This window comes from Centroberyx affinis, unplaced genomic scaffold (assembly GCF_046629955.1).
Source record: "Centroberyx affinis isolate AG114_WGS23_722 - 3 ecotype Tasmania unplaced genomic scaffold, CSIRO-AGI_Caff_v1 ptg001446l_1, whole genome shotgun sequence".
NCBI classification, from domain to species: Eukaryota; Metazoa; Chordata; class Actinopteri; order Beryciformes; family Berycidae; genus Centroberyx; species Centroberyx affinis.
In genome coordinates, this window is record NW_027279920.1 from 65,807 (window position 1) to 93,030 (window position 27,224).

General features: G+C 43.0%; 1 protein-coding gene across 1 annotated transcript; it reads right to left on the bottom strand.

Annotated features, from left to right (window-relative positions):
* On the bottom strand, positions 1 to 26,308 carry slc4a8 (solute carrier family 4 member 8). The gene is made up of 25 exons (XM_071526706.1): positions 26,264 to 26,308; positions 16,244 to 16,325; positions 14,071 to 14,223; positions 13,215 to 13,350; positions 12,612 to 12,772; positions 9,759 to 9,938; positions 8,980 to 9,068; positions 7,919 to 8,076; positions 7,690 to 7,777; positions 7,453 to 7,599; positions 7,192 to 7,292; positions 6,126 to 6,300; positions 5,771 to 5,904; positions 5,335 to 5,580; positions 4,744 to 4,849; positions 4,147 to 4,308; positions 3,956 to 4,069; positions 3,698 to 3,859; positions 3,290 to 3,541; positions 3,053 to 3,121; positions 2,347 to 2,520; positions 1,634 to 1,765; positions 1,442 to 1,539; positions 1,070 to 1,175; positions 1 to 33 (listed from the first exon to the last, which is right to left on the bottom strand). The coding sequence occupies exons 1-25, from the start codon at positions 26,306 to 26,308 to the stop codon at positions 1 to 3; spliced, it is 3,303 nt and encodes a 1,100-aa protein (XP_071382807.1).
* Between the last annotated feature and the right edge of the window lie 916 nt (positions 26,309 to 27,224).

The following is a 27,224-nucleotide window of genomic DNA, read 5'->3' on the forward strand; positions in this document are numbered from 1 at the left end:
TTAGCTCTCCAAGCTCTCGGCTGGCACTGGTGTCTGAAACACAAAAGGGGAGAGTCTTATCCCAAATGACTAAAGACATCCACCAGATTTGACTCTGATAGGACGAGGGAGAAATGAGGTAAAGAAATAAGACACTGTACTAACACACAACAAACATTCTGTAGACCAACTGCCAACCTACACAATCATTAGTTATGAAAGACAAATGTCCATAAAGGGAAAAGATTACACCTCAAAATACAGATGTTATTGATGCCACTGCTTCAACTGAAGTAGGTCTTCTAACATGTACAGTTTTCAGTTACATCATTACACAAAACTGACACAAGGTTTTATGCCCAAAGATGGATTTGTCTATATATTACTGATCCAGCAATGTACTTTTTAAAATCTAGCAAATAATTGACCATACCATCACTATTATAAAAAAGAACACACTCATGGCACAGTAAATAAAAAGATACTTTTTTCAATGTACGGACTAATGACTGACAGAGCTACGGAGATTAATAAAAAAAACCTGGTTTATTTTTAAAGGAGCATTTACACTCCCATCATATAGCCCAGCTAAATGAACAATGGAAAATAGAAAGTCTGCTGTGTGTGTGTGTGTGTGTCCTTGTCTTTGTCTGTGTGTTTGTGGGTGAAATGGTCAGTACTGAGTGTGTTAGTGGTAGCTGGTAGGAATCTTAGAGACTTTTTCTCTAAGCACTGAAGAGGCTGACGGTGGTAGCAGCCGAAACACAGCGTCATGCGGGTGAGGACTGCTGCCTAGAGAAGTGTGTGGTTTCACAGCCATGGCAGACATCCCTTACTGGTCTATGAACTCTATCCCTTCAATCCTGTGGAGTAAAACACACAAACCCAGAGTTAAGACAGCAGAGAACACAGTTTGACAACCCTCACTAATAGGCATTTAGTAAGACCAATTACGAGTCAGTGATGAACTGATGGAGAGCACGAAGGTGAGAGAATGAGTCGTCAGTGGAGTCAGTCGAGCACAGTGTGTAGCGGTGGCGGTGTTTGAGGGCGGGGGGGAGGGGTGAGGAGAGAGAGGGTGTGGCCTTGCCTTCTTAGCAGCCACTGGACGAGTGTCCTTTTGATTGGAGCTGAGGGATTTCCACACGGTGGTTTTAGACATTTCATCAGAAATATTAATATCTGAGGGGTCACACCTGAGGAGCAGGGGAGAGGAAAAGGAGGGTGGGGTCAGAGAGCGGAGATGACGGGACGGGGCGTAAGGGGAGTTCTCAACGTGTTAGTACTCATTGAAGGGTGCAGTTGAGAACCTAACAATCACACAGCACCACACACCTGCATATGAAAAAGACAGACATGCACAAAGACAGACAAAGACAGAGCAGAAAACTGTCTTACCAGTCTGAGCAATCACTGGGTGTGTGTGTATGTGTGGTAGGTGTGTGTAGGTGTGTGTTCTTACCTGGGGTCATGTGCTCTCAGGGTCTGAGTGGGCTTGCTGCTCTCCATGGGAATCTGAACAGTAGTCTTATCCCCTCCTACAAGCATAACCTGTGACTCCTATGACACACACACACACACACACACACTCATGATTTATACTTTGACTTTTATTTATGTGTTCACCAGTACATTTAAAGATCGCACAGCCTACCTCCTCGATCTTTTTGGAGGCATCATCAAGATTCTTTTTCTTCCATTCAGGCATCAAGTCATCCAGGTAACTCAGCTCTCTCTTGGAGAAGCACAAATCCAGCAGCTTACGGATAAATACCAGAGCCAGCACCTGCAGGCACATGAAAAGAGAAAATGTCCTCAATATGGAGTGTGTGAATTGTGTTTGTGTCGGTGTCTGCGTGCATGTGTGTGGGGGGTTAGTCTGAGATAGCAATTAAAGGTAAAGTTATTATTTATTTTTTCATTTTTAGAGGATAAAACAAAAGCCTTGCAGCTGAAACCTCCCCCTCCAAAGTGGGTCCATCTAGCTCAAATGAACAAGTTAATAATACACATCAAATTCAAAGCCTACAAAATGGTTGTTGAAAATGAAAATTAAGGTAGGACATGCTTCTGTTTCAAGGTCTTTTGCTTTGTATTACTGCATGGCCTGTATTTTATGAAATGGTACATGTGTTATAGGCCTACATTAGCACAGAAAGTAAGTAGATGTTGACTGCTAGGCCACATTATATAGGCCTAGCAGTCCACTGTATTTTATGTATGTGCGTGTGTATGTTTGCATGAAAGTCTTTTGTGATGACAAACCAAACAGGAATTTCATTTGAACAATAACTCCAAATTAAACCCCAGTTTTTTTAAACTCAGACATTGTGTGTGTGTGTGGGTGTTTGTTAAATGTCAGCTCACCATCATGGGGAAGACGATGGCGGCCGGTGAGGTCTTGATGACCCAGAGCAGCACCAGGCAGGTGAGCTGGGTAACAGTGAACAGGTGCACCTTTCTCAGGGGGACGTGGCGCAGATAGATGAAGTCTGGCTGGTGCTTAGCCGGCATGCCAAACAACTTCAGACGGTCAAAGAACTGAGACACAGGATGAAAGAGAAAGAGACAGGGGTGGTGTATGTGTAGTGGGTGGATGGGGGAGGGGAGAGGGAGGTGTAAGAGATGGAGAGAGAGAAAAGGAAAGAGAGAGAGGAGACACAGAGGGTAAGGACAGAAATTAATAAGTGAGAGTGGAGTGGAGAGAGACAGAGAGCAACAGATGGTGAATATGGCAAGAGAGAGGACGACATTATGAAAGACAAATTTGGTTAGATGTTTCTGGCAATTAACTGTCAGGGCTCATTGAATAGAAATGGAATTAATTAGATCTGGAGGAGGAGGAATAGGACACACAAAATAGCAAGAGCACAAGAGATAACTAGGGACTTGGTGTATTTGAGCTGCTTCCACCAGGGGTAAAAATTAGGAATACAGTCCGAGTTGAAAACAGGGCAGCAGCACAGAGCATACATAGCTGTGCTCAGATCAACTTGTATAGAGGTCTTTGTCTTCATACTAAATAATCTTTACCATATTAGATCATGTTCGACTAATGTGTAGCAGATTGTACCTGGATGCCTTTTAATGAAGAGGCTCCCATGTAAAGGAAAACGCCATACAACACCGGCATAGGAATGAACTGGAAAACACAACATACATCAATAAGCTTAAGCAAACAGTCATATACTCAAAGTCATTACTAATTTGTCCTAAAATATACCGTATTTCACACATCATGCTCCCATTCCACTGACTAGTACATATCCCAGCCAGAGGGGGGCAGCATTGTGTGGCTTGTTGGACTGACCTGCAGTGCCCCAGTCATGAATACGGAGCAGCCCATGAGCAGGAATATGAGCAGGCCAGTGAGCCTCTGTTCTCTGATGCCCAGGAAGCGAGGCTGCTCCCCTGGGGCCGAGCTCTCCGACTCCAGCTTCAAGCTGTTGACGTGGGAGATGGACAGGACTGTGGCCGCTACAAACCAGGGCAGGCCCATGATGGAGCACACAGCCAGCATCACCCCCACCATCAGCAGGTCCAGGTGGTACCCACAGCCCTTCTGCAAAACGGAGACAGGGTCAGATACGAGCAGAACTGAGGCACGTTATGCACTAGGAGGTAACAGTGCAGAAATACAGTACATCACACAAAGAACAAGGTGAAACAGAGTCGTACAGAAGCTAGAAAGAAATACTGTTTCGTTGTTTGCTCTGACCAGTAGTTTGTGCTCTTTGCGGTTAATGATGACAGCAGTGATCTGTTGGTCCATAAAGATGAGGATGGTGCAGAGAAGAGCAGGAATGGAGGCTGCCAGGACCGTCCACCACGGGTTGCGCCCTATTGGGTTGATCAGCCAACCTCTGTCATCTCTGGTAGGCTGGAGGAACACATAGCAGAGGAGTGAGGTTGTGGCACAACCGTAACCCTGTGGACTTCTATACCGAGACCCACAAGACCCACATCTCCTGTATACCTGGAATTTGCTGGGCACCTTCAGCTTCTGGGAGGGTATTCCAATGGCATAGTCAAGCAAAACCATGACGACAATAGTCAGGAAGACCGCAAAGTCGCTGATCATGGACCGCACCTGGACAGTAATAGATGACAATGACCTGGACGGTATTACAAACCCTAGCTTAGCCTGCTGTGATGCTGGTTGATTACCTTGGTGGGGAAATAACGACTAGTCTTGAATTGTTTGAGGAAGGCAGACATGAAGAAGGTAGCGAAGAACAAGATGGTAGACCAGAAGAGAACGTCTGGGGTGTAGGGGCCATGGTGGCCACATGCTGTCCCTACAAAGTGGCCCTGTAGACTGATGCACTCCTGTAGAGATTTACATAGTTTACATTAGCACACATTTACCTCAGATGACACAAAATAGACAGAAAGGGAGAAAATAGAGCAAGAGACAATGTTTGGAAATCCCTGGCACACAGGAAACAGTCTAAAGGGCAGAACGTCAAAACTAGATAGCACAGGAGAAACTAGACTAGCCTGCCTTCATTGTGCTCAGTAATACACACGGCAGTGAAAGGTCTGATCGATTTAAAGTCCTTGTCACTGTTTGCAAAGGCGCTTAAGAAAGGTTATCTGCTGAAGGGAAGGTGAGGGGGGTTAGTTGAATGTTAACAAAAGTAAACACTGGTGCAAATGCAGTGTGTGCTATCATGTGAATGTTACTTTGACATTAAGCGTGTGTATGTGTGTGTGTGTGTGTGTGTGTGTGTGTGTGTTTATGTATGCGCATGGTTACGTTACCCTGACGGTAAGGTTGGCCCACGGTACGGCAGAGGCTGTGATGTTTTTCTGATTCCACAGTTCTAAGGTTTTATTACTGGGGTTATCAGGCTCTGCACACCTACAGCTACACATATACAGAGAGAGAGAGAGAGAGAGAGAGAGAGAGAGAGAGAGAGAGAGAGAGAGAGAGAGAGAGAAACACACACACACACACACAGAAAGTGAGAGAAAAGGAGAAGCAGCACGACATGGAACAAATCACTGTATGGTGGCTGACTGAGAAATTGTGAGCTCGCATGCTTTTATTATTTCAAATAGGGCAAAACATGGAGAGAACTGCAGGGGTGTGACTTAAAAGCTATTAGAAGAGAGCAGGGATGGAGAGAGAACAAAGGCAAAACCACTCAGTGAGGAGAGACCAACAGAGAGAGATTGGCAGCTACACTTTCTTGGTGAAAAACCATGCACAGAGGAGGAGGGCAGAGAGTGGGGAATAAAGCTTATCTCACTAGCAGCAGAGATGAAAAAGTTCTACAGGGGCAATGAAAAACATGCAGGTGAAAGCTAGGATGAACCCTGTTAATACAGAGTGAACACTGTGTTGCTCACTATGCCAGCGTGAGTTTGTCCAGGTCACTGTGTGTATTGATGGGGTAGATTTCTCCCAGGTGGCAGAGCTTCTCCAGGGCCTCGTAGATGAAGATCAGGCAGATGAGGGCAGCAAAGGCCTCCTCTGTGAATCTTGTGATGTAGCAGACCAGAGAACTGGCATCTGTGGCAACCAACAACAGACATAGCAGCGCGGTCCACAGGCCGATGCAAGTCCTCAGAGACAGATAGGAAAGGTCATAGTCCCTAGGAGAGGAGAGGAGAGGAGAAGAGAAGAGAAGAGTGGAGTGGAGTGGAGTAGAGTGGAGTGGAGAGGAGAGGAGCAATAAGGGAAGCAATAAAGGCCGGTCAGGAAGGACATAACTGGTCAGTAAAAGAAAGCTCAGAGTGTGATAATGAAAATGTCACAGAGAGGAGATTGTAATGGGCCCCTTACTTGCAGAACTTGAAGAGGATCTTCTCAAAAACAAGCACAGGGCCTGTGCTGCCCAGAATGGTGAGGGGCTGGCCAGCAAACAGAGAGTAGGCCACCCCAGTCATAGACGCACCCAGTAAAGACTCAATGGCACTCTAGAACACATGATAGGAATACAGTGAGTGGGACTTGTTTTGTATATTCAGCAACTTCTACAATGTCTCTGTTCTCTAGGCATAATGATCATAATTCTAAACCCTTTTTTTGCACAGTAGTTTGTATAGATCACAAAGTCAATATGTACATACACATATATATATATAGTAGTCTATTGGCACTGAGCGTGGTGTGTATGCAAGTGTGTCTGTGGTCTTACGATGCGTCCCTCGGTCGCTTCCCCCAGCAGTCCTCCAAAGGTGATGACAGGGGACATGCAGGCACAGTACAGAAAGAGGAAGGAGGCCACACACTGTAGGCTCAGACCATCCTTAAAGTCCCCTAGATAGAATGGAGCCTTCCTTTTGATGTCCAGTATCAGACCTCCAAATAACCTGACCACAGCACATAATGGAAAGAGGAGAGGTGGGTGAGATTAGAGAACAGGTTGGTGAAGAGAAAGGGTGATATCCAGTATGCACATTATGTTTGTGAGTGTGTATGGGTGCATGTGTGGGCAGATGCTATATAGTTTATATGCTATAGCTACAGTGCCTTGTACCAAAATGTTGCTGAACAAATTAAATGATAACCTAAATTGGGATGAAAGATGAAAGCGAAGTTAAGTCTTAGGATCATCTCTGTTGTCAAGGGAAAACTGGCAAACAGAAGATTCTACATAGATAAGGAAGCAATTCCAACAGTTTAGAGAAGCCTGTCAAATGCTTAGGAAGGTGGTATGATGTGACCCTAAATGACAAGGGGCAGATTCAGGAGATAAGGCAGGAAGTAGTCAGAGGCATTGAAGGCAGGCAAGGTACAGCTGTGGTGCCCACAATTTTGTCTGTTGCTTCGGCTTATGTGGCCCTTGTCAGTATATGAGATATCTACGTATGTAAAAGGGAGAGTAGTTCGAGAGGCTGGTTAGCTAAGAAATGGCTTGGAGTCCCACTGTTGAACATTCTGGCGGTGTTGTGGGCCTAATTCAACAAAATATCTGTGATTGGAGGTGCCCACTTGATAACCTCCATGACGTACCGACACTCACACACTCAACACTGTAACATTTAGATTAGGTGGCTGGTGAATGGTGCTGCCTGTCTGATGGTCCTGTAGATTTATGATGGCTTAGCCTGGTGTCCTCAATAGTCATCATTTGTAGGTTAGTACATCATTCTTTTGACGTCTGAACTGGGCTTCTGTATGAATGCTCACCTATTATGGCACAAAGGAATGCAACATCAGATCCTGTGCGTTTGTAAAGAGGCTTGCAAATTACAGCCTACCTCCCAGTTCTCTGCAGCTCTGGCCCATGGTGCTCAGCATGCAGCTCTTCCTCCACTTGGCAGGCTGTGCCATTGGGAACTCCTGGCATCTTCCTCTTCTCCTACACACAACCAATCACAAAGGCCAGGAACAGCCAACAACCATTCAGAAACTACAATAACTATTTCCTAGACACCCACATTGCTTGGATCAGTTACTATACCAAATCAAAGACCTCCTTTTACAAGTAAACATCTATAAATCCCAACTGATGGGTGTACCTGAGAGGGGACATTCTTGGGGGGCTCGATTCGGATGGAAGGGTCCCACTCCCCTGGTGGCAGGACAGTCACCTGGTCCAGGAACTCATCTATCCCAGCCAGCAGGTCACTGCGGTCCTTTGCCTTGTATGCTACATCATGGAAGATCTGATCCAGAGGATGGAAGAGGAAACAAGCTTAACTACACTGGAGCTGTGTCTGTCTTAGAGAGGTTCATGTCTGATTTGAACTGCTTACCTCATCAGTCATGATAGTTGCCATGGAGCGTCCAATTTCGTGGTATTGCTGAGCCTTTCCATCCGGGCCGAGGAGAATGAAGAGGAATCTGAGATTTGTCAGCAGATGATTTTAAGTATGTAAATCATAACTGGATTACTGCATTCACATCATTTTATTTCTTAACTAAAGCATGTCATTGTTTATGTCTTTTGGAAACACCTATTTATAGAGAAGATTGGCCCTCTACCTGGTAGGTATTGGGACCTCAGTGAGTCCAGTGAGCAGCACAGCAGGGGAAAGACGGACAAAGGCCACGATGGGCCTCTCCAGGAAGTCCAGCTCTCCCACCAGCACATTGGAGGCCTCCGCACCCTCTGGGATCTTCTTCATGAAGTGCATGTCCACCTGGCAAGACAAGGGAGAGGCCAGTATCAGCTATTGAGAATATTAATATTGTTGATATTAGTAATCACCTACAATAGCAGTTATCTTTTACCCATATAAACCCAAACCCCCCCACACACCGGTACCCTGTAACTTCAAAGTTGACACTCTGGTTGACAGAGCAAACAGAAATGTCTTCCATGTTTGAGTTGTACGTAATGCTCCATCACTACGGGTTCAGCTTAGCCTCAGACAACCTAAGTAGCCTTTTGGTGTTAGCGATATGAAAATAGAGGGATAATTCCATATCCCTTGATGAAAGTTAATGGCTAAATGGAAGCCTTTTTCTGTGTCCTATGATGTCATCCTGTTAAAATCTTGCAGAGTGATGGGAAAGCACTTTAAACAAAAGGCAGTTCCCCTGATGCTCCCCAGGGGGCACTATGCGACCTAGTTGTTGATGTTGATGATTATCGATCTTAGTGGGGTGCTACAGCTACACCATGTAGTAATACCACCATTACAGTAATACCACCAAAACCAAAGGACCTTATATTGCGACTGTGAGATGTGTGTGTTCTTGTAACAGAAGTGGAACAGAAGTTTGGTAATGCTTAATGCTGGTTAATGAAATATCAGCCTTTCTATGATCAGTTCACTCTATGATCAGTGACTCTTTCTCTTCTCTTCTTTTCAATTGCGATTTTCACATCTTTCTGACTGATAAAATAATCCTTTTATTCTAGCAGTGATTCACTAAACTCAGTATAAAGTCTCTCTCTCTCTGTCTCTGTCTCTCTCTACACACACACACACACACACACGGATACATATACATAAATAAAGTGCACTGAAAAATGCCATACACTGATGAGCAAAACACACTGATCTGCCAAGCTCAAGTTCCACAGCCTGCTTGTTTACCTTGCTGAGGTCCACTTGAGTGCTGTCCTGACCAGCACCATTCTTCACCTCTGGGTTGACTGGGGGAGGCTGGGGAGATGTGGCTGACCCTGCTAGACAGAAAGGAGTGTGTGTGTGTGTGTGTGTGTGTGTGTGTGTGTGTGTGTGTGCGTGTGTGTGTGTGCATGTGTGGGTGTGTTCGTGTGTGTGTGTGTGCACGCGAAAGCAGAGTCAGTACATATCCGATTTATTGGCTGGCCAAGTGCCAAGCAAATGAACGATCTATGAAGGCAGTAATCCTTAGCCTGCTGATAGATCTACCATTTGCTTGGGAACAAGTCTATTGATTTTTGGCAGTCTGTCCCTGAAAGAATTCAATGTCACTGTAGAGACCATGCTTTTCCATCTCTCTGTCTGCCTGTGTGGTTACTGTCTGTCTGATACTTTGTGTGGCTGCCTTCCAGTCTCTTAGTATCTAACAGTCTGTCTTTTATTCCTCTCATCCTGTGATCCTCACTTCCTCCAGTTCCTGTCTTTCTCCATTCATCAATCTAATAAAGACATTCCTTTCTAGAAATAGAAAGGAATAAATAGAACCGTCTCTAACGAAAGAAGTCAACTCAAGTCAACTAAAGTTTGCAGGATTTTATTGACTAATTCCTTTAAGTTCATTCAATAGATAGATTTAGAAGGTTGCTTCTCCCACATTATTTAGATTCATACCAATAATTATCTGTAAAAAAAAAAATATCTGATGCCATAGCCAGCCACTGGTCATACTCTCTCCCCCGGTAACCCACCTGTCAGATGGGGCTCAGACTGCTTGCGGGTTCCCTCGGCGAGGGAGCGCACCATGGGGATGAGGTTGTTCTTCTTCTTCTCGTTCTGGTGGTGGTGTCTCTTCAGCAGGGCCTCACGCACCCTCACCCTCACACTGTCATCCAGCTCATGGGACGCCTCCTGGTGGTCCAACACCATGTCTGCAACACACACACACGCACACATATGTACACACACATTATTATATTGTGCCACCTTGACCAGCACTTTAGAGCCCCTGGACTTTGGAATGACCTGCCTGAGGAAGTTAGGCTACCTAAATCATCTTTTAAATCCCTTCTAAAAACACACTTCTATAGAAAGGCTTTTATGTGAATCGCTCCTTATACTTGTATCTTCATTTTATCGTTCATTTTGTAATTGTGTTTCTCATTTCATACTTGTTTTTTTACTTATTTAGTTATTTATTACAGTCTCTATTGTCTGGGCTTTCATGTTGTTCGGCACACACTTTTATGTAAAGTTCCATCTGTTTTTAGTTGTATCTCTGTTTTCTATTTGTATCTGTTTATCTCTTGTATTACCTTTTATTCCTGTTTTTTATTATTTTTATTTATTTTTATTATTCAAATTCATTTTATTTATTTAATTGTGGTACTTTTACATCACTGTCTCTTTGGATTTTATTGTACGTAAAGCACTTTGTAAATATTGAAAAGAGCTATACAAATAAAGTTATTATTATTATTATTATCATTATTATTACTGACATCCATTTATAATCACTAAACTGTATTGAGGTTTCAGTGCAACAGAAACCTCAATAATGCTTCAGCTCCTCCTTTACTCCACACCTCCTTGATCTTTGAATACTTGTTCCTTGCTTTCATTGCAGTATTTAAAATAAATAGAAAATGATCTCATCCTGAGACATTTGTCAAAACGGACCACATGTCAATACTTAACAGAAGGTGTGTGTTGCGAGCATTGATCATCATATCTGTGTAGTCCAACATATGCAGTGAGTGCAGAAAATAATCAGCATCTCTCCATCTCTCACCACTTCTCTTTCTCCCTTTTCTGTCTTTTTGGTCTGACTTGCTGAGTCAGCACTGGTTCTTTCCCTCCTTTCTCATACCTTCCCTCCCACACAATCAATCAGACTTTCCTCCTTGGTGCTGAACCTGTCCTCTGTGTACACACACACACACACACACACACACACACACACACACACACACACACACACACACACTGCAGTGCTTGCAGTCATTCTGAGCACACCTCAAGGCCAATGCTAATGTGTTGAGCTCAGCGCCAGTATAATCTGCCATGTTAATAAGGATGGTGATAAGGGAACCATACAAAAGAGTCTGAAATTAACTCAAACTTTACAAATGGTACATCTAATGCAGCACCTGCTCACACATCACAGGCTTGAATTGGATTGAGTTAAGTTTCTAATCTAATATTATGAAAACAGCCCTACTTCCTCTGATATATTATCTTACAGTGTGTCAGTGACATATAATATATGGAGATTTTAATGTGACATAGAGAAAAGATACACTCGATAATATTTGTCATGTTGTCACAAAAATTGTGTGTGTTACTGCCCAATAGAATTTAGGATATATTAATCCCCCAAAAATTCAATTTCCAATTTCTAAAATCTAAAATCAACTTTCAATCCAAAAAAAAATTATGCAACATCCAGAGCATAATTTGAACTGAACTGCTTCAATCTTTAACTTTAATTTAGACATTTAATCTATATAATTCATAAAATTTGAATGAAAGGAATGTTGTTGTTTTGATCCACAAATATGATATGTTATTATTTAACAAGTTATAACTTAATTAGCAGTTTCTTTTCCCAAATTGAAAAAAACAAACAAACATATTTCAGCATTCAAAAAATTTTTTTTTTTTCCAGTGGCTTTCCATTTTCCTTTCCCTTTCTCTCTCTCTTCTCTCTCGCTACATTTGCAGTGGCAGTCCAGGTAGCAGGTGAGTTTTGAGGCGAGAAGGAGAGTGATAGGAAGCATCCAGGCTGTTCAGTCTGTACATCTGTCACATTCTGACCATGCAGCTGTGCAGTGGACAGCACTGAACCACGGTGTGTAAGTATGTGTGTGTGTGTGTGTGTGTGTGTGTGTGTGTGTGTATATGTGTGATTATGAGTCATTCTGAACAGGCGTGTTTGTGTCAGACTTTGTCTCAATATTAGCAAACAACTCTAAGCATCTGTTTTAATCTGCTTGCAGCACCAGATGGGTGGGTTTTTGTCACATAGGACAATACAAAGTTTACATCACAGGAAAGTACTTGAAAGTCAATTTAGCAGACGTTTCTGTGACTGATGACTTTCCTGTGTGTGTGCGTGTGTGTGTTTATGTGTGTGGTGTCCACCAGAAATGGTCCCCTCAGGCCTGTATGTGTGTCTAATCTCACAGGGGGATAAATCAATTTGTAACATGTAACCAGGGGGCATCTAGGCTGAGATATAGAGCCTGTTTTATATCAATGAATGTAATATATTACTCAGGAGCAGAGGCAAGGAATCATGACTCATCAAGAGTGAGGGAAAGAGAGAGAGAGAGAGAGCAAAACTACCCATCTTCAGTTAAAGAGTTCCATTCCAAAATCAGATATGTGTTTGAAAAAGTGACCCCTATTCTAAAATAATTGATAGAACAAAATTCTAACAAATTCTGATAAAAGGATAGTCAACACCTTAAGCCCCAGGATGGAAACATAATCAGCTGCATCCTCTGTATTTTGGAGATACTGAATGTTCAACTTCAGTAATGATTTTTTTTTCAAGATCTCTGTACTTAGATGTATTATATGCCAGCTAGAGGGATTCTAACCTGCAATCTCTTCGATGCTGTCAGCATGCATGTCGAGCAGCACGCTGCCATTGATGAGGCAGCTGCGCAGCTCGAACAGGCTGTGGAGGGAGAGTGTAGCAACATAGGGTTTACTCCACCTCTCCCCGCCATCCTCCACATCCTCCTCAAACTTCAGCCACCTGCAGGATAAGCAAGACATTATGGTGAAACAGAGAGGCAGTTCAGCTCGGTTCAGTGCAGACAGGAACTGGGGCGCTTTAAACCCACAAACACATATCAGCTCTACATCTTTTATTGTGTGGTTTAAACCCTCTAAACACCCTCTTGAGAAAGTTTCTTTGACTTAAATGTTGACTACACAATAGAATACATAGAGGCGATATTTGCATGTGGAAACATTCAATTGGGATTTAATTCCCTGCAGCATGAAGGAGACCACAATGGTGTTTGTCATTCCTCTCTATTGAGCGTTTTACCTTGAGCAAAAAGACCAAAAAATGTATCCTGTAACTACCGCTTGTACAATTCCCCCTTCATAACAGTACAACGGTTGAGCTGCTTTTCTGTCAGACGCATTATTGCCAAGTGCTGTTGCCAACAGCTCCCAGAGGAGATCCTGACCTGGCTGTTTCCTTCCACTCAGCATCCTTGCCATCTTTCACGCAGATCTCATCCAGCTCAGTGAACAGCTCATGGGCCACATGTTCAGCATCCTCCTCTGTTCCCAGAATGAACTGGACCCGCTGGGACGGCGTGTCTGGACAGGAGAGGTGGAGGGAGAGGTGAACCTTGTTTCAGGGAGGATTTTTCACACACAACACGTTTTCTCATCCGATGCCTTTCAAATGGCTACTGAGTTGAGATTCATACACAGATAACTCGCCCAGGAAAGCACACACCTGCACATGCATACACACATGCAATATGATGACTAGTTTTTGCTCATCGGTAGCTAATTAGTGGGCTTGTCAATTTTAGCCTGGAGTGCTGGACACAACTCTGTGTGTGTGTGTGTGTTTAAAGATTTGCCCACAGTATCGATAGGCTTTGTTTAACAACCACTACCCTTCTCTGGGAGATGCATGGAAGTACAAGCATGCACACATGTACAACACTGAGCCATAACCTACACATTAGTACATTATTCTCTCTGACAGTGTTTTAGCTGTTGGATTGAACCACATTACTAAATTGTAGTGCTAAACCGATGACCAGTAATTGACCTATGTGTGCATGAGTGTGTGTTTGTGTCTGTGTGCATGCATGCGTATATCTGTGCATGTGCATTTGTGCATTTGTTTGTTTTTGTGATTCATGCTTTTCACTACTGTTTTTGTGACTAATGAATGAGTACATGCACCTGAAAAATACTGAATTTGAATACTGAAAGATGATCCTGTCAACAAAGGAGCAGCCTGTGGAAAGGGGTTTGAGGTTTAAGATGCACTCTGTGTGTGTCTGTGTGTGTGTGTCTTACCATGAGAGGATGTGGCAGTATCACTTTCCTCGCTTGGCTGTGTTGCGATGCTCCCTGCCCTTTTGTCTCTCTTGCGGTGGCGAGAGCTATGGGTCTTATGGTGACGATGGCTCTGCCTGGGCATTCGCACCCCCACAAACAGAGTCCTGTGGCCTGGAGGAAGAGGAAAGTGACAGAAACAGAGAGAAACAGATACAGTGGGGAAGAAAGGGCAGAAAGAAGAACAGCAAAAGTGTAAGGAAGAATTGGAGTGATTCAATCATTTTATTGAGTCAAGTAATGCTAATATACTGTACATAACAAGTGATTGCCTTTACATCACTATCCTTAAAACATTAGATAAAAGGAGCATGCAAGTGTTATAAAGCTTTTTTGCCAATCTTAACAAGATCGTCTATCTCCTTACTCAGACCACTACTGTTTACCATTTACACAGTGTTGTAGTATTGGGTTGCACTAAACTTAATGTTTTCATTGACAACAGTACAGTTCAAAAGTACACCTGAAACACAATAAAACATCACTTGTTTTCATTTCTGAGGCCGTAGGTTTGTGTTTTTGGCAACTGTCCTGTCCAGTTTCCATCCATCCCTGCTGGTGAGCTTTGACTTGCATTTTGTCTGTGTTTGGCATAAGTTGTCATTATTTTTGAGACTGTTTCCCTTGTCACATTAAATAATTTGACAGTTTTTGTCACAGATGCACCTGCAATTCAGGCACCAACTCTTTGGCCTCTTTGTAACTCTGTCAGTTGCCTCATTTTGCTTTGAAAATCTTTTAAAGCTGACATATATTGCTAGTTGGCATTCAACATGATATAGACTTAGGCAGTTTAGCTTCCTTTAACTGTGATTGTATTATTGTATTATTATGTATCGTTATTTTGTCCACCCCCCACACATGCACAAGTAAGTCAATTTCAATTCAGCTTCTCAGCTGAGGGAGTGGATGAAACTAGAGTTACTGGAGTAGATGTAAAGTCATCACTAGAGGCAAAAAAAACTGAACAGCACCGACATTGTCCTCTAAATCAGATGGAACAATTGAAAGAGAATATAAGAATAAAAGAGGACAGAGTAGAAGAGGACAGTGGTGGTGGGCATAGCAGAGGTGAGAGAGGGCAGACTATGCTCTCAGCTCTGTTGAGATGGTTAAAGTAAGACTGAAGTTCAAGGCCATTAAACTGAAAGTTAGATATTGGCCTAAAGCTCCGTAGGGAGAGTCACCGGGACAGCAGCACTTTAGACCGGATTTTCTGCTCCAGATTAGTCTCAACCGCCGCCAACTCTAATTATAATGTTTGCCCTGCCAAGACAAGAGGCTGGCGTTGAAGGCAATATGGCATGATAACAATAGGCTGAATTCACGACTTTGACAAAGACAAAGTTTGTTTTAATATCAAAACAGAGACTTCTAACATTAAAGAAATGAACAGCTGTTGAAATAACAGACAAATTAATAAATCTGGTTAGGCAAATCATTGTGAATAAAATATGATGAAACAAGATTTTTTGGCGTATGCTCTGAGGCAGTTTGACATGCTTGTGTGTGCTTGTGTGTATGTGTGTGTGTGTGTGTACGTGTGTGTGTGTGTGTGTGTGTGTGTGTGTGTGTGTGTGTGTGTGTGCATTGCGAATATGGGGTACAAGGAGGATACAAAGCAAGTGAGCTGGTGCTGAGTGTTCCATCTCCAAGCATATTATTATCCCAGGAAAGTGATAATAGGCCTGGTAACACAACACAACCCCCCCCCCCCCCCCCCCCCCCACACACACACACACACACCTGTCTCCCCACAGTGATGGCAGAACACCACCCCCCTCAGCCTACGCCAGCTAGATGGAGGATCCATTATTAATGTTCAGCTCTATTCATCTCCCCCAGACAAGAGACAGAGCCACAAACATCACACCCACATGTCCCGAAAACACCTCTGCATGGATACCACCTGCACAATACTGCAGCCAGGCAGGCACACACACACAAAGGATATGATAGAGATACATAAGGAAACAGCTGAAATGATTCAATCATGCATCAAACATTGCTCCATCGCACTGTATGGTCTCATAAAAAATACATGCTGATCCCTCAATGAGCTAAGCTGATTAGCAGACACCTGCACAGGGACGGCTGGGTCTGAGGTCAGCATACTATTATTATTATTACTCACCTTCTAGTTCCTCCTTCTCATAGTGGATGTTCAGCACCGAGCTGGTCCCTCCCTGGTCTACCACCACCTCCTCGTCTGGCCTCTGATGGACAAACACACACCAACACACACAAAAGACATGTTAGCATAATGACATTATTATTATTATTAGTGATATTCAGTGCGGATGATAAGGGTCTTTGCAACAGGCCGCTGTGAGCATGCTCCATGGACCATAACTGAAAGCTTTTCACCCCCTCTGTCTCCAGCAGACATATTGTGTTTGTGGAACAATCCAGCTATGTAGAACACTTTCATCCCTTCAAGAGCTGTCAGTGAAGGGAGAGCTGAAAGGTCATTATGTCCAGAGGTATCCTTTTAAAGAGAGGCTACTGAGCCTGTAACAGAGCCACTAATTGGTCAAACTGGCAAGAGCTTTTCAAAGATGAGCATCAAATTCCAGACAGTCTATTCTCAGTCTGTGTCTGTCTGGCACAGACACAGACAGAAGGACGGGCAGACACACACACACACACACACACACACACACACACACACACACACACACACACACACACACGCGTGATAGAGATAAACTCAGTATGAAAGACAAAGCCTGCAGTTGGAGAATGTGCTAGGCTATACTATCCAGGGGAAATCAAATCAAATCAAATCAAATTAGCAGAATGGCACATCCAATCAGTGGAGCTGCTGTTGGCAGATTGCCGCAGGGCAGCGCTGTGTTTTACCACCCCTATGACAGGGCATTCTCATAAACAGTACTTTTTGCTTACTTCATGTTGTGAATGCATTACCCATGGTCATGTATTAGTCCTGTGATGATGAGGGCAGTTTATTGTGGGAACCTCCAGAGTGGAGGTTACTGGAGTTATTGTGCTGCTGTGATCTCTCTCTCTCTTCCTTCCTCTCTATATGTATATGCAAACTATAAATTCCTAACTCCTAATCTCTAGCAGCCTCAACAGTGCTGTTAAAAACAGTGAGGTGTGCACTACTGCACCAAGATATAGATCAACATATCGATGGAGTTTGTTCAACCCACACAATACTTGCTGACAGAAATGTGACTTTTGACACATCACAGTATGCACTTTTGTGTAAACACAGCTTCCTTCCTCTCTACATAACACATCTGTGTATGTGAGCATATGTAGGCAATGGATGCAGAGTTGGCTGGAACTGTTACTATGAAAATCAATAGCTAAAATCAATAAATAAAGACAAATGGGTGAGGGGTTGTACAATTCTCCAAATGCCTGCCAACAGCAATACAATCTTTGACTAACCTCTAACTGTACACACGCACTTGTGTATAAACGCAGCTCTCTTCATAATGGACACTTCCACCCACTCTATATGGACACATGATCCATATGGATGTGTTTGTGTGTATGAGGGCGGTGGATGCAGAATTGGCAGGAACTGAAGAGTGAAGATAGAATCAAAATATAGCTCCATTTGGAAAAACTGACACCTTTTGATAATGATTAATAGCATGAGTTGAAATGAAATTATGGCGCTTTTTAAAGGATAGTAAGAATGTAAGTGATTTGATGACAAAATGATCCCACTTTAAAAGTTACACTACATTTCAGAGATGTTGAGTACTGAGCAAATGTTTTACTACCATTAAGGTCGATAGCTAAATCAATTAATAAAAGAAATTGCCGTGACAGATGGGTGCATACTGTAAGACCTTGATTATTGGACAATTCTTTCAATATCATTGACCGTTCAAATTCGGGGCAGCTTCATAACTGTCATTGAATGATAAACAAAAAAACAAACAAGCAGATCAACAATCACCAACAATCACAGAACACATTCTCAAAAACATTCTCAGCAAAAAAAGACCTAGTTGAACAAACAAAAAAACTTAGTCCCCTCAAACCCCTTCATATCAAATTCATAATGTCACTTAAAAATGTCACAAACACCTAAGATGGATCTCTGGCCGCAAATGACTGTGCTTAGTTTGGTTTGTTTAGCTGTGTTACAATCACAGTAACAGAATGCAATGAAACTTATAAAAGAAAGAAAAAGACGTATATTTTCAATATATAATTACAATAATTTTGTTTTTTTTTAGACAGATACAGAGAGAGAGAGAGAGAGAGAGAGAGAGAGAGAGAGAGAAAGAGAGAGAGCCAGTGTATGTGTGTGTGCGTGTGTGCGTGTGTGTGTGTATGTGCGGTACAGAACAGCAAGGTACAAGATGGCACATTTTGGGAAAAGCTTTGTGCCCCTTGTCATCACATACCTTAATAAACATTCGTACTCCTGACTCACCTCCAACTGCCTCTAACTGTGTGCCTGATGTGTTGTATGTTATGCTGTAAATGTATGTTTCTTGTGTTGGTGTTTCAATGTATCTATGTGTTTCATCTGTACTGGCTGTGGAAACAAATTTCCTCTCTGAGGACAATAAAATAGACATCTATTCTATTCTATTCTATTCTATTCATAGTATTCTGTTACATCATTACAAAAAATAACAGGTGATTGTAATAAATTAACAGGTGATTATAATCAAACGACAGCCACAGCCAATGAACTGTCAGTATTCTAAGCACCATATTGGTAGGAAATGCATGTGACATCATGGGAATACTATGAATTCTATTTGCATGATCTGCAGCAACACTGCAGACCCTCAATCACAGGCATAAACTAATCTGACACTTTTTATGGAACATCACCGACGTGGAGCAGAGCCATTCTGTTGGCATTTAGCACAACAGTTGTGTGTGTACGTGTGGTATGTGTGTGTGCGTGTGTGTGGGTGTCCATTCCTGGCCTCCTAACAATGTCTGCGGGAGGGCGACATGCTCTATTCAATAAGTCTCCCCTTCCAGAGCTTGAGCTGGGGCGCCAACACAGCCTCTGAAGATCTACAGTCTCTGTTATGCAGCATTTCACTCTAATTGGTCGGTCCAGTATCCAGCTAGCAGCCAATAGCAGCACACACTGCGGCTCAGACTGCTGCATGACTACCACAGGGGCAAAAAGGAAGGCAATATGTCTCCTTGCAGCACAATCGGGAAGAGCTGAGGAATTGTTTTAGTGGAGTGGAACTGAAAATGACTTGATCTGTCAGGACACCGTGGAAGAGGAGAGTCCTCATGTATTCTGGTTTGGCTTATGAGAGAATACATATATAATACGTGTCCTTTCAATGGAAGTGATTGGTTTTTTTATCAAAGCCCTTCAGGACATAAAATTTCCATTAAAGCGCCCTGTATGTGTGTTGTGTGTGCTCACATGTTTTTGTGTATATATTTGTGTGTAATGGGGTCAGGTGGGGTGGGGTGGGGTGGGGTGTGTGAGTGAGAGAGGGCAGAGCAGTAAATAGTGAACACTGATTGACTTTTTCTTGTTCTCCTGGGGTTTGCTGATAAAACACCACATGTATTGACTCATTTGGAAAAAAACACTCATGTTTTTATGGCAACCATAATGATATCTGGCCATTTATAGTTCACATAGCCGTCGAAAACAGCTTTGTGATCCCAAGACAGCCTGCTCCCTGGTGTTAGTTCACAGGTGTGGGCGGCTTGGCGCTGCTAAAGCAAAACTTGTCCTGCTACCTTCCACCCCCTCTTCACCATATCAGCCCTCTGGGATTTCTTTCTCTTTCCATGACTGAGCACTTCAATATCCCAAGACAATTAGGCTATCTCCTTCGGAGGAATAGGCTTACTTAATTAGCGAGTCAGTCGGTGCCAAACAATGAATGTAAGTTTTATAATTATGTTTGCATTAGGTGAACATATGGCAGCAGCAAAAAGGCTATGAGAGTGGGCTTATGACCGAAGTGTATGAGTAACGCTCTCCCCTTCCTAAACAACTACTGTCAAAGTGCCCCTGAGCAAGGCACTGAACCCCCACCTGTTCCAATGGAGCTGCTCAGTGGCCAACAGTGTAAGACTGTGGTTGTACTGGGCAGCTCCTAGAGGTGAATATATAAATACTGGTAACCCTCTGCACACTTATTCAGCATTCCTGGTTAAAAACATACTTTAAAAAAGTGGAAAGATCATAGAAAGCTTGTATGAAAAGGTATACAGTAAGGTTTAGGTATGATTTGGGTGTGTTAAAGAATTCAAACTCCAACATTTCTCACCATCTTGCTCTAGTTCTCACTTCCTATCTTCCTTTAAATGTAATTCTATTTCACGTTGTAGCTATCTATAACCAGTACTCATCACATCTGAATTTCTGCTGGTATTATGGGCATCTTAAATAAGAGCTTCAATGTTTCACTTTGTAGACTTAATTTGTAATTATATTCTGATTCCTTAAAGAAATTACTAAAAAATACACACAAAAAATACATCCTTTGTAATGAATGCCACTGAGGTCTGGTTAAGGCTTAAAACTATGGGCAAACAGGTATCACTGAAATCATGAGTAGAATTGTGAATATGTAAATGTACAATAGTTTTATCTTTTGATGTCCAGAAGAAATGTAACATATCTGCAAAACAACAGAATCATTACATATAACGTACAACATAAACACTATTCATCAACTTCATAAACTGTAAAGATTGTCATGAAGCACCACAGTGTCCAGAAACACATAACAGTGTGCTTGTCACTAGTGTTTAAAGTAGTGCCTCTCATACATTCTCTGGCTAATTCTCTCCCTGATGCTCACTCTCTCTCTCTCTCACACACACACACACACACACACACACACACACACACACTGTTATCAGTCTGTGCAGCTGTAGCTGGTGAATTAAGTGTGTGGGTTTGGGCTTGGGCTAGAGGCAATGTAGTCAGCTCGAACTGGAGCTTCACCAACTACACAGGCACAGAGAGAGAGCGAGAGAGTGAGAACAAGGGAGAGAGAGAGAGAGAGAGAGAGAGAGAGAGAGCGAGACTAAAAGCTTTTTGTCCCAGAAAGGAGACCGTGAGATCTCATCAATTTGTTTGAATCCATTTTGGTGCATAGAGAAGGGGAAGGGAAAACATTATCCTGTTGCCCATTCAGTTCAATAAGCTAACTACAGGGTGGATGAGACTGTTTGAGAGAGCAGGAAATATGACATGACAGAAAACATGATTTCTGCCATTTAGCGATTATTTTAGATCATCTTTTGTCCAATAACTCAGTTCAGCAACATATCCATCCCATGGTGTGCCTCCTCCTGAGTCACTGCTCCTCTTGACAGAGTGTTATTCATGGTCAACCTGTGTCCATCCTGGTCACAGTTCATTAGTGCCCCTAGTTTAAATAGCATTCTCTCCTTAATAGCAAAATCATGCAGGTATGTGTTTTTCTAACAGGTTAATGGTTCTCTGCTATTCACCACTCACCTTCCTTGTGTCACCTTAAGTGCTTCAGCTAATTAAAAGCACACATGGCACTTGAAGTGTTGCTTACTTTGGTAAGAGACTGCGTGTGTGTGTGTGTGTGTGTGTGTGTGTGTGTGTGTGTGTGTGTGTGACCACTCCAGTGTGCATGTGTACATGATTTTCCACTGACAGAGCAAATCATTTATGCTTTGCTACCTCATGCTTCCATCTCCTGGCAACCACCCCTTTTTCTTCACTCTTGTCCTCTGGCTCTGTAACAGTCACAGTGCTTGGGAGGGCGTGACTCCATAATAATTTTCCACACATCTTACTGCCACCCCACCATCAAAGCGGTCAACTGCTAGCCCCAAAATGGCTGCCTGTCCTTGAGCTTCTGTCCTTCACAAGCTTATCAGTGCTAACCACCCATGAGAGACCTACATGTACAGTGGGTCTGGCTTGTGACTGGATGCCAGTGGAGAAGGACATGATAGCACCGGATTATTACACACACACACACACACACGCACACACACACACACACACACACACACACACACAAAGACACCATTCCACTACTGCTGATAACAGAGAGGATATTTCGTCCTGCAAGCAAAACTATCTACTGTACCTCCAGGGTTCTAAATAGAAATCTCCCGCTATTTGTTAAAACTTTTTCCTGACTACGACTAAATCCTTTCTTTTTATTTTCAAGTTCATGTGTCATTGATTGATATGCAAACTGTAACTGAAGAGTAAGTGACAATGACAAGATAAATCATCTGAAAGTAACACTGCTGTTGCTTTAAGACCTCATGCCTTTGTTTTTTTGTTTATCTGCAATAAAAGCTTGCATGTTCCTTTGTGTGCTGATTTCACGACTTTACAGCCCATTGAAGGCCATGTTAAGACAGAGCTGTACTGTAACTCCTAAAAGAACTCACTCACAAAAAAACTTTCCCCTGACAGCAACGTTATGCAATATGAGATGGTATTGTCAATCTAGTGCATTATAGGAAAACAAATGGAACTGGTCTTCATCCTAAACAAATAGAGCAGCAATGATTTGCGTCCCACTCTCCTGACTGAGCGGGGCAATCGATGAACAGCGCCAAAACGCCCTTTCACTCCATCAGGTTTACGGAGAGGGGGATGTCATGTGACTGGAGCCGACTTTAGAGGGATGAGGCTGCTGATGACTTTAATGAGGCTTGAGATCCAGAGGGATAACTGACACGATGCATCACAGCCACAGCAGAGCAGGCTCAGTCTCAGAGGTGAGAAACAGGAAACGATATCTGTGCCCACAGACTAGAAGTCACTGGAGCAAATTTCGCTCTGTATGAACATGACCATTAAATCACCGGTAAAGAGAACAGTATTGAGAGTAAAAAGATTTGTGAGAAACCGAATGGCACTTTTGCAAAAGAGCATCACACAATTCACCAGCAAGGCTTGTAGCCTCTTTTCGAGTGAGTCTTTTGAGAAGTCTGTGACTGCTGACATGACGGACGCTTGTGCTGCCAGTCGAGAAAGCCTCTGAAACTCCCCCATGGCATTAGTCATTGTCACAGTTACAATGACCTCAACCTCTTCACCTCTCACAAGACATTTATTCAACCTTTCTCTTCCTTCTCTTTCCCAGCAGTCTCCTAGTTTTCTCTGCTCGCCCTTCCTCACCCACCACCTCTCCTCCTCTTTCTAAGCTGCTGCCTGCTCTCCTCCACTCCCAGCAGCACCCTGAACTGACAGCGGGGCAACAGATCCTGACTCTGACAACTGGGCCTGTCACTTCCAGACAGGGCTTTGTGTCTGAGAACTGCAGGCTACTGCTGCCCCTACATAGCATCGCACCATCACTAATCTGCTCTGATGTAGAGACACAGGCGAAGAACTTTTGCTACAGTGCTTCACAGAGAGGAGGGGACCCCATGAATGGATGAAAGAGGGAGAATGGTGGTAATGTGAGAAGGGAGAGGAGAGAGTTGGTAAGATGTGGAGGAGAGGGGACAAAAGGGGAAGCTGCTTTGACAGCCCACAGGTAGCATGAGTCATTTACACCCTGTTCAGTGCCACATATGTATTTCTGTCTCTCCATATCTCTTATTTTCTAAGTGCACTCTGTCTACAAAGAACACTGTGGCCTTGGTTGGCTTTGGGGCTGAAAGATGACTTCACAACATGCAGTATAATGAGCACTGAGGCGGTGCAACATAACGTTTCAGCATAAATACGGTCCCACTAAACCCATTGTCTCTCCTTCACTTTCTTGCAATATGTAATACCGAATTAATCCAATGAGATGTTAAAAAATATTCTGAAACCAAAAAGCAAGGTCCGAAGGGAGTCAAAACTCAGATCTATAAAATTGGACACACTTATCCTTCAGAGGTTTCTTCAAAAAGTATGGTGTTGCCGTTTAAAATACACATGCATTCCCCAGATAGGGGACTATGGGTCCCTCTCTCTCTCAACATTTTGTGTCCAAATTGATTAAAATGAATGCTTACTAGGAGGGACACTAGATAGTTGCTGTAAAATGACTGGAAAACAGAGCTGTGACATGAAGTGAAAGCGAATAGGTTGTGTTGAAGGGCCTTAAACCTGGGGCAATCTTATGATGTGGAGTGCTGTGAGTTATGACCTGGCTGGGAATTGAAATCACAGTCTCTCAATCTCAGGTCTGATCCTCTACACATCATTTGACGCTGCCTCCCTCAGCATTTGGTTTGGTTTTCAGACAGCCCAGTGAGGATGGACATTAAAGACAGCAGATAGGAAAAGAGGGCAGAGGCAAATCGGAATCCATGCAAGCACAGAATATCTCATACTCATTTCTACCTAAATCAAAACTATGTCCTGATATGAATTAATGCCACTTTCATCCAGTATTTCCAAAACTACGGTATGGTGTGAAGTGGTAAGGTATGGTATGGTACGGTACTGTATGGCAGCCTATGGTACAGTATGGTATGGTTTTGTTTTCTTTGATTTGCTTTGGTTGGGTCTCTTGGTTTCCAAACCACTCTGTGTTATGCAATCAGCCCATGGTTTGAGTGCCCATCTACTTGTTGAATCACACAGTATGGGGAGAATACAGCATTAGTGGGATAATATGATTTTTGAGGGAGAGATGGCCCAGAGTTGATTACCTCAGCAACTAAACAGCCAATTGGACTAAGCAGTCATCAGCAGTACAGACAGCTTAACCCACAAACAACATTTATCTTGTTGCTACTCTCTTTTACAGCACTTAAGTATAACCACAATATTCTAGAGGGGCAGGTGGAGGTAAAGTGTTTTTCTCTGGGAAACAGCTGCTGTGCTCTGCAAACAACATACACATCAGCAGGCAATAGATGAGAAGAACAGCAAAGATCATGGACCACCTGCTTAGTGGTAAGAAGTAAATGTATATGTTGGGGAGAAAAATACTTAGAGGCCTTTTGTAGTTAGAGTATCTGCTTTCACTTTTCTTCATGGACAGAACAAAAACGATACCAGACCATTTCCCCTCCCCCTTAAACCTGTCTGAACACATTAGAGACTTTCCTAAAAATCAATCACAATGATAACATGAAACTATTTGGGTACATTTCAGTCCTTTGAGCTCAGCTACACCTATGATAGGCTACTACATTTAATTAGGCTAGACCGTTCAAGCACATTCATACATGTCTGCTAGTATCATTCCTGTTGTTTGATGAACAGTGATGGTATGTCTTCTCTATAGTGAGCCTACTGGTTCCCTGTTTACCTCCCTACGTCTCTCAGCTGACCGAGGCTCTGATAATCGACCATGCATCAACAGGAAACGATCATGTCATTTTCCCCTTCAAATCTCACTTTACAACATGCCGTCCTCCCCCTGCTGCTACGATCGGCTGCCGAAAATTTAATGAAGTAGACAAGCCCACTCAAAGCTGTACGGTGCACGGCATAAGGATGGCGTCAAGGTCATTTGAGGGTAATTGAGAAAATAACACGCCGCCTATGCGAGACCCGGCTGAAAACCCACTGACCTATCCCAGTCTTGTTATTGCCTACACAACTGTGACATTGGGGCGAACAGCTGACATTTTATAGGCACCCAAATGGGATTGATCAGTGTTATAATGTATCTGTATTTATTTAATGATCGGCTACATAGTCACAGTACTGCATTGACTTTCCTCTATGGATCACATCCATGCATGCTTAAAAAAATCAGCCAATGAACTCTGAAAACATTTCGCTGCGATGATGAGCAGTGCATTGCAATGTGATATGCTGTCCGGGAATTACCGCACGTGTCAGTACTTGAGAATAACAACATCAACAATACCCTCTGCATCAAGCATCACCCTGGTAAGTAACCCGTATGTGTCACACCATCACAAGCTCACCTTTACTAATTCGACATAATCATAAAGTTTATCTCTATAAAATAGTCGGGAGTAAAAAAGACATTGCATTGATTTTGTAGCAAGCTGATCCTGGCGTGGGCAAAATGCAACATAGTGCCAGAGAAAGCAGGCCTGCCGGGCGTGTTCCTTTATATCAATAAAACAACCACTAACAGAAACAGCACATCATTTGAATAGCAAATTATGACTTCACTTGAGCAGTGGATTTAAAGCTGTAGGCTATAGCTGTTGGACCTTGTGTACAGGCTATAGGCTGCACCCTGACTACAAACCGGCCAGAGATGCATGAGACATTTAAAGCGCACTGTACCTGGTAGCTCAGTATGCTCTCGGGGTCGTTGACTCCGGTGGGCATGATCTTGGCCTTCTGGTTAACCTGCTCAGTGTTCACGGAGTGTAAAGGTGAGACTTCCAGGGGGCTGCTAGGTGCCTCACTACGTTGTCTGAGGACGTTTTGAAGAAGCAGTCACGAGTTGGCAACAGCAGATATTTTCACTTCTACGGTCATGGTGAGAGCAAACATCTCCCTCCAGGTGAGGAAATCAGCGAAAATGACTTCCCCTGTTCTGTTATGATGATTTTACGTCCGCGCTTGCAGCTCCACTCCCTCCGGTCCTGGCTGGGAGAGCAGGATGCAGAGAGCATCACACCGACTGCAGCCAATCAGGGCGCAGAGAGACACAACAGGCAGCGACGCACTGCTGCTGGCCAACTGACAACAAGATAAATCCAAGACAATTGTAAACTTATAGGTCTACTCCACTCTACAGCATCTCCAATTTGGCTGTCACACGTTTCACGTTTAACCGAATGTTTCAATTGTTCTTTTTCTTTCTTTTTTTCTTTCTTTTTTCTTCTTTTTTTTTGCTCGTAAGCTACAACACACTCCGCATTCCGGTTGTCCAAAGCTTAAGGCTGTAGGAATATTATGCTGACTATAATATATTTACTTTTTTTATTTTATTTTATAAAAGGTGTGTGTGATTGTATGACTTAATATGCAATATGATCAAGTAAGAAATGCATAGCCTAGGCTACACAGTGTTCAATAGCAAGACATGAATATGCAGCAGTGTAGGATACTGAACAGGTGAGGTGAGACAACAAAGAGGTAGAAATTATGGATCTGACTAATCCCTTTAATCAATTAAGTATGATCTATCACTATCAATATAACAACAAAGCAAGAGCTGTCAGCTGTCAGAGATTGAGAATGATTTGCTATGTAAAAATAGGTGTAATTGGTAATAGGCTACTGCTACACAGAATCC